General features: G+C 39.8%; 1 protein-coding gene across 1 annotated transcript; it reads right to left on the bottom strand.

Moving 5' to 3' along the window:
• Nucleotides 1–4,822: 4,822 nt before the first annotated feature.
• Nucleotides 4,823–7,340, bottom strand: LOC130603004 (pulmonary surfactant-associated protein A-like). Its single transcript, XM_057416397.1, has 3 exons — nt 6,879–7,340; nt 6,159–6,236; nt 4,823–5,374 (listed from the first exon to the last, which is right to left on the bottom strand). Exons 1-3 carry the CDS (start codon nt 7,024–7,026, stop codon nt 4,998–5,000), a joined length of 603 nt encoding a protein of 200 aa, XP_057272380.1. The 5' UTR covers nt 7,027–7,340; the 3' UTR covers nt 4,823–4,997.
• Nucleotides 7,341–8,206: the final 866 nt, after the last annotated feature.

Below are 8,206 nucleotides of genomic sequence, written 5' to 3'. Positions count from 1 at the left end.
AGCTGAAGGTCAGCTAACTTTAAAAGGGAAATAAGGGATTGCCTTATGCAGTACACTTGCAGATGTAAGTATTAACAATTTAGCAAATTATTTTGATATTAATGAACTTAAATTATATATTACATATACTGTTCTTCTATAATACATATAAAAGCTCTGTATTTTCCTCTTCATCCCTTCCCACCTGATGTGTTCTTAATAAAATTAGCAGTAATTTATCTATCCCCTTATTTTTGCAAGAAGGCCAGCAAGCAATTGAATTTGAGTTGAATGTTCACATCTTTCTCAGTTTGACTACCTGAAATAAGTTCTGGCTTTCTCTAAACCTTGTGTGGTCCTGTAAGCATTTATCTCTCTTCTTATCACTCTTACCTTCTCAGTGTCCTCTAGTCTTGCAGATAAAATCAAGCTGCTTTGTTTGGGTGTCCATTTTCTGCTGTCAGGCAGCAAAAGTGTGTGATGGAGATGTTCAGCCTGCCAGACAAACCAAGGAGGGCAGTGTCCTGACAGCTGTGCAAGGCTCAGGTGAGCAGAACAGGGCAGTCCGCACAGGTACTTGTTTTTATGGCAGTGCCTATATCACCTCCCACTTGGTGTTCTTAAAGGGGTACAATCCTTTCCAAAGAAATGATGAAGCTGTTCAGCCTTGGCCACAGTTTGCTTAGAATCAGCAAAACAATAGCTGGCTGTTCACACATGCAAAAGCTGCTTTAGGAGACAGCTGCTTGCAGCAAAAAATGATGGCCCCTTTTTAGCCAGGAAACCACTTGGGCTTTCCTTGTAAATAATCTTATTTACTCAGAAGTGAATAATCTGATAATAATTAGTCAGAATCTGAGTTACTTAATGAGTAGCACATGCAGCTTTCAGTGCATGAAGGCTCCTGCCCCTAAGATTGTTGCACATCCAACTCTCCAAATTGTTCATATGCCCAACTCTCTTCCAGCTATCTTTTCAACAGCAAACTTGCGACTTACAGGCTTAACTTTATTTACATACTTGAAAAATCACAGCTACAATCAGGCTACTCCAGTCTCTGTTGTATGGAGAGAAAAAGCACGTAGAAATCTTTTCAGAGGCTTTGCTAAACCAGCTCTGGCTCTGGTGCATGCAGTTGCATTCACCTAACTGGCAATAGGTTTTTTCAAACTTTTACAAAACACAGAAAATATGAACTACAGTATTGTTACAGAAAATAACTGTTAAGAAAAATTTTTCCCAAGATTTTTGTTGTTTTCCAGTATACAAGGCAGAATCAGTAACTTGTTTCCCCCAAAATTTGACATGCAACTTCCATCTGTCTTGATATTTGGCACTAATATTTCAATGATGTTGCCAAAATCAGGTTCCTTTTAATATTTTTTTCTGAGAAATCTGCTTATCCTGTTTTTTAGTAGCTCTTAAGTTCAGTAACATTTTAATCTTACTTAATCCTAGTGGTGGTGTTATTACTCTTACCTTTGGAAGCAGGGACTTCCATTGGCTGAAAATTTAACATCACCATAGTTTGGCTGGTCAGCAAGCTGGGTCATCTAGTACATGTATGGGTAAATATGTGGTAAGTGGTGTCATTCTTATGAGTCACAACTAGTATTTAAGGTTAGGATGAGGTAGATTAGGCTTATAAAATAAGTTCATAAATGTTTTATAAAGTAACTTTGAAATAAACAGTTGCCAGCCTAGGGGAATCATGTCTTTCTACAAACCAGAAGGTGCCATGCTGCCCTCTCATTCAGAATTAGGGAAAAAATGAGATGCTCAAATGATGAACCAATCTCCTTTTCAGGCCAAAGCTACTGGTTCTAGACCTGCCTGCTGCCAGCAGGATTGCTGGAGGAAGCAACTTCAGGTAGGGTGAGAAATATTTGCTTTGTTGGAAGCTTTAAGTTCTTATCTAGTACTGCAAGTAGCTAGAGTGTATGCACGGGGCTAGCATCCGTAACTATAAAATGATGCATTGTTCTTTACCTTCTTCGATGGGAGTCCACAGGATCAGATGACCAACTGTGAGGGTGGAACACTTTTGCTGTGGGACTTTTCTTAGACTGGAACTGAAAGCAGCCAATTTCTTTCACACACCTGTAATCAGATCTAATTTTAAGATAACTGTTACCCCCTGGTGATAAGCAGGATAAAATAAAAAACTTCCCATATCTTTAAATGTTTGGGGGGTCCAACTTTATTCTCAGGTTGATTTTAATCATTGTAAACTTCCTAAACTTTACTGGAATACGATGAGTGGAAAACTACTGTATGAGGTGATGCCTGGGTTTAATCCTGTTTCCTTGTGCTCATGGCAGAGCTAGTTCCGTGGTAGGAGTCATGCAAGGCTGAAGGCTCTGAGTGGATGAGCTGTAAGACATTTGAGAGTAAGAATAGAGTTTGAAAGTGAAACAGTACCTATAGACTCCCGAGCCTTCATTTCCTGTCTACATACCAGTTTCAACTGGGTTAATGTAGCAACATAACAGTCTACCTGGACCTTACATGTTATAGGATCCAGTAGTTTATATTTTGGCCATGTTTCCCAGACATAGGGTATTATTACTGGCTCTTTACATGCCAGAAAGATGCACTGGGTAAACTGAGGACTTTGCTCACAAGTTTCCTCTGTGCATATGTTTGGATAAGTTTACAGCTCCTGGAACAGGGAAACATGGTCCTATCTAGTATGCATTATTGTGATGAAGGATTTGAATATTACTGGAGTAAAATTAAGTAACCTATGGAGGTAGACCACCTGTAGACGCCAAATTGTTCAAGCAGAAAAGTGTCTTGGTTTGACATTAGCCTTGTTGCATTCATCATCCTAGGTAAATAGGTGTAAGATAAATTGTTTATTTTGCAGAGAATAACAGCAAGAATGATTTGCAGGCCATGAAATCGAGCAGAGGCGGAATGAACGCCAGGAGGATCCATGTCTTTCACAGAACAGGTGGTGAGAACATATACTCAAAATATCTGAGTAATTGAATTTAAGCCAGTTCAGGAATGTTGTTTATGGCCAGTTCCTGCTCTGGAATAACAGGGATGTGCATGGCTATGAGTCTGCAAGCAGCCCCTTTGCTGGCCCCTGCATTCACAGCAGCTGTGAGCTCACCTTCTCTCCCCAGTTATGTTTTTATGTTGACTGTTCTGTCTGTCACACAGAGGGTAAAATGAGCTGGTCTGGCTTCCTTGCTCAGCTTTTCAAGACCAAGCTGGGACTAACAAAGTGTATGTGAGTATGGCTGATAGCCAAGCATCTGGCTTTATGTATATGGAGGCATGCCCAGATGCTCAGCCAGCTTTTGTACCATGTCATAGAGCTTTTGAAGGAAAAAAAAAATAATTACACACATCTCTGGATGTGTTTGTTACACTGCACAACTGTGAACCTAACTGCGGGAATACTCAACTTTGTAAGTGGCTGGACTCCAGTAACAAAGTTGTTCAGAAGGCTTTCTCTTAATCCCTTTAGCTTGAGCTGAAGCGTGCAGGCTCTGAGCAGCTTCCTAATGAGTGCAGAGTATAGGCTGCTTCAGAAATGTAAGCATCCACCAAGCCCAATAGAAATTCCTACAGGGGTGTGCCAAGCATCTCTGTGGTGCCCAGAAATTAGGTTGTCGTGGTTTAAACCCAGTCAGGTAATTCGTTCGCTCACTTCCCCCCCCTTTCTTGCCCTCCCCCTGCTCTCGGAGGGATGGAGAGGAGAATTGAAAAGAATGCAACTCCCACGGGTTGAGATAAGAACAGTTTAGTAACTAAGGTATAACACAAATCACTACTGCTACCACCAATGATAATAATGATAAAGGAAATAACAAGGGAAGAGAATACAACACCTCAGCACCAGCTGACCAATAACTCGCCCCCCAAGCCCGACCAAGCTCTGACCGATACCTCCTCCAACCCTGCAGTCCCCCAGCCCTTCCGGCTAACTCCCAGTTACATCCTGGGCATGATGTGCTGTGGTATGGAATACCTCTTTGGTCAGTTTGGGTCAGGTGTCCTGTCTCTGCTTCCTCCTGGCTTCCCCTCCCCCTGGCAGAGCATGAGGCTCACAAAGTCCTTGGCCAAACCAAAACATCATTGTTATCAGCTCTGTTCCCGAGCTGAAAGTCAAAACACTGCACTACACCAGCTACCAAGAAGGAGAAAAATGACTGCTACTGCTGAACCCAGGACATAGGTGTATCTGAATCTCTACTATCTAGCTTAAAATTGGCCTAATCATGATTCTGCTTATCTCCCTAAACCACGTGGGCATTTAACTCCTGTCAGCTTCTGTGTATTTTCTTCCACACAACCTACATGGCATGGGACCTTGGCCGGCTTGTGCTGCTACCACTTTGACTCAGGAAAGAGATTACCTGTTGCTGGAGGGGCTCAGGTCATGTAGCTTCTAGCTGCCACTTTTCAGTATATGAAGGCTAAAGACCTGCTGATTCTAAATGGGAAATGTAAGGTGATTGAGTCCCCCTTGTGCTCATTCATAGCTCTGTGTCACCCTAGCAGCACTGGGTTTTTTTTTCTTTTGGAGGGTCTCTTCTGCGTAAAGATGGCTGAAGAAATGCAGGGCTGAGCAACAGCAGTGGTAGTGGAGTGTACGAGCAGGTTCGAGGGAAGCTTACAGAAAAGGATCAAAATACAACTTAAAGGCTTGTGAGTAAAGGGGTGCTGGAAGATCATGTGTCTGCAAGTTGCTTCAGGCATGTGCCCATGTAATCTATTCTGCTTTTGTAACAAGTCAGCAGGCTAACAGAGTAGTAGGAACTCATAGGCAGTCATATGGAGAAACTCAGTGTACAATGAATAACAGAAGAGACAAAATAGCCACTGCTTTTGTTAAGTAATTTCCCCTTTATGGCTGGCATTTGTTTAAAAGGCAAATCAGGCTGGGAAGGAGTGACTTATTTTTCATGCTGCATTACCTGAGTTCACTAGCTACAGATGAAGAGACAAGGGATACATAAGTGTATTCTAGGGAGTCTAGCAGAGTGCGGTAGGGTGAAGCACTAAAACTGACAAACAATAAGGCGATTCTGGTTGCACTTCTTGTCATTCCAAGTGCCATCAGTGTACATCTCCACACATTCCTCTTCCCCTTTGCCAGAAGGTTCATTTAAATGCCAGTTAGTATAGTTCAGCTTTGTACCATCTAGGAGCTGGAATGTTCTTGGAATAAGAGATTCCTTTATCCCCAGGTAGGCGTAGGTATTAAAACTTTTCACGAAGTACAGAATAGCATCATTCTCAGCCAGGCTTCTTGGAGCAGCAATAGACCCTCCAGCCTCTTTGCATGTGCTCAGTGTAGTTTCAAAATTGGCTTTTTTCCCATTGGTAGAAAATATTTTTCCTCCAGCTGCTGTTATCAGCTTTTCCAAGTGGAGAACTGCAAGATGAGGTGAAACCTGTTACTCTTTTATGCTTTTTCTTTTTTTTTTTTTTTTTGTGGTCACACAGAAGGAATTACATTTGCAGCAGTTTTCCTCCTGTCGTGGTTTAAACAGCCAAAACCAGGACATCTCTACAACTTCAGATTAAACTCAGGAAAATGTAAAAGAGAGGAAAACTGGAAAATAAAGGTAAAAGAAAGAAAAGAAAAGAACCCTGAAATGCCAGAAAAAATCATAAGAGAGGAGGGGAAAGGGGGGTATGGGAAGGGAAGAAACACATAAATAGACAATGAAATAGGAGAAGCACAAAAGAGGTTAAAGAAGGAGGGAAGGGAATGAAGAATTCCACATTTGGAAAAGTATAATGTTTTCTTTGAGACTGTACAAGCTCTCCAATACAGTTTACGGTATACTAGGGTGTATGTCAGTCCTTGAGTTAGATGTGATCTGGTTGTGATTGTTTTGTTATATTTTTAGTGTTCAGCTTATTTGTCTGTTTGAAGCATGAGGTGCCCATGGAGCACTTCTGCAAGGCAGAAGTTTTAATCTGGTAAATTTCTGACTTTACCCTAGATGTCTTCCACTAGTTATGAAAAAGTAATCCATCCCTCCCCCCTGTTTGAGAGTTATCACTTTCCTATCTACCAGTGAACAGAACATAACTGGAATGCAGTAGAACTGCAGAAATTTCTGCCTATTTTCCTTAGAAGCCATTTTATTGCTCATCTTGTTTATGCCCACTAATCCAACTACAGCAGAAAGTAAAGGCAGATAAATTACCTCCTTCAATTCTGGAAATCTCATGATCTAATTGACGGGTAACATCTTCTATTTCATTATCAGCCAGCGGTGGGAAAACTATGAACAAAACCAGTTATTACACACTTCGTGTTACAGTTTGAATCTTGGCTTTTAAGGTAAAACAGAAGTAATAACATGAAATAAATATTCACTTTTAAATATTTGGCCTATTTTAGTTTGCTGCTGTATTTTAAATTGGTTATCTTTTCACACATTGATCTTTGTAAGGAGAGGGAATACATTGCTGGAGGCTACCTGCAGACCAGTGATGTTTATAGAAAACCTGAATTAGCAAATGGCATTAGTCTTCCCTCTATAAGTGACTGAGCCAGCCCAGGCAAAGAACTGGCACTTATGCAGTAGTTTTAGTTGATTTTTAACTGTGTCTAGAAATTGTTGACAGAATCCTTCAGGCTATTTGAGCACTTGCTTGCAGCTCCAACCTAACACCTAGAAACAAGTTTCTTGTGCCATGTGTTATGGACAATGATATCTTTTCTCTGTGAATTGAACCATTGTATCGTTAAGTAAGAGAGATTTAAGCATGTTACTTCGTTCAAAGAATTTGTAAAGATCTGCTTATTTTCTATCAAGTAGAACTCACACCAGATTATACAAAATAGTGCTGAGTTTTACAAAGCATAAAAATGGAGCACAATAATACATCTAGACAAAAATGGAAATGGTAACTGCATGTACCTGGTATAAATCCTTCATGTGGCCCATTTTCAAGCATATGTGCAACACTGGGCAGCGGAGGAATTCTTGCAGGTTTACCTTGAGCACAGCATAGGAGCAGGAGAAAAGCTACTCCTAAGATTTTGTGGAATAACTGTGGAGACAGCATTATTTAAAGCCAAATGTAAAACAAGTTGGTTTACTCTCCAGTGTACAGTCCTGCATGGAAAAAAAAAAAACAAAAACAACAACCACATTGTGTCATAATTTTGCTGTCTGAGTTTGAAGGTTTTTTATGTACCTTAAGCTTTGCCCTCAGTGACATGAATGTCATTAATGTACTACCAAGTTAGGTTATTTTGAATAATTGAAATATTTTGTTTGCTTGTCTACAAGATTCTGAAAAGAAAAAAAAACAAAATATCTCCTTCACAGCTCTTTTGTACAGCAGATACCACTATATGCCATTTTTCCCCATGCAAAAAGCTAAAGTTTCAGCCTTAATTTTACAGGTGAGCAATAGGCATGTCTGCTTTATAGGAGAAAGGCAGGTTAAGATAAACTGGGATATGCTATCTTTATCAATTGGTTTAAGAGCAAAACAGTTATTAAAACTTATTCTCCCATTATGGCATCCATCTTTCAAAGTATCTTCACCGCAGGTGATATTCTCTGTAAAAGTAGGTGATAGTTTTAATAAAAATGTTGAGACACAAAGAAAAATCTAAAATTGAACGCTTTGTGATACAGTTTAATAGGATTCAACATAATTTAAGTGGAAAACTTAAGATGTTCAACTTACCTAGCAGCTCCAATATGACATAAGAAAGACTCATTAAATGGTCTAATTTATAGGGTATGTCACTTGAGATGCATGCTGTTATATACAGGAAATGAAAAGGACATGTAATATAATATGAATTTGCATATGAATAGAAATGTCATGAACTTTAACTTGAATGATAGGGGGGTTATTTTCTCCAATAGGTAAACACTCTTAAAATGCAATGAAAAATTTTGAGGGTACTTTCTTGATTTGTGGAAACACTTTCACATGTTTAGAAAAACCCAACCCTAAAGCAGAACAAAGAATTTCTCAATACGTATTTGAAATAGCTAATGTTTCCACAGAACGGCTGAGTAAATGTTAAATTGTAAATGTCACTGAAGATAAGCTGAAACTAGTTCAACTGAAACGTGCACCAGGAACACCACCATAATTTTCTTTATAGACTGAGAAGTTGTCAGTGATAATTACAGAAGTCTTGTAACTAAACAATCTCCTAATACTAGCCGCAAACAGAAAAACAATGGTACAACTGCATCACATGTGGAGGTAATGGCCACAT

The sequence above is a fragment of the Pezoporus wallicus genome, unplaced genomic scaffold (genome assembly GCF_028554395.1).
Source record: "Pezoporus wallicus isolate ANWC-B61680 ecotype Strahan unplaced genomic scaffold, APGP_CSIRO_Pwel_v1 contig_2012, whole genome shotgun sequence".
NCBI classification, from domain to species: domain Eukaryota; kingdom Metazoa; phylum Chordata; class Aves; order Psittaciformes; family Psittacidae; genus Pezoporus; species Pezoporus wallicus.
Note: the sequence above shows the minus strand (reverse complement) of the source record. Positions and strands in the feature narration are given on the sequence as shown.

What these genes read in the sequence shown, in the direction of transcription:
- LOC130603004 (XM_057416397.1), bottom strand. Translation starts at nt 7,026, where the DNA reads ATGCTGTCTCCACAGTTATTCCACAAAATCTTAGGAGTAGCTTTTCTC. An exon ending in ACATGAAGGATTTATACCAG is followed by an intron (nt 6,237 to 6,878) that starts GTACATGCAGTT and finishes TTTTGTTCATAG; the next exon opens with TTTTCCCACCGCTGGCTGAT. An exon ending in GATTTCCAGAATTGAAGGAG is followed by an intron (nt 5,375 to 6,158) that starts GTAATTTATCTG and finishes CTCATCTTGCAG; the next exon opens with TTCTCCACTTGGAAAAGCTG.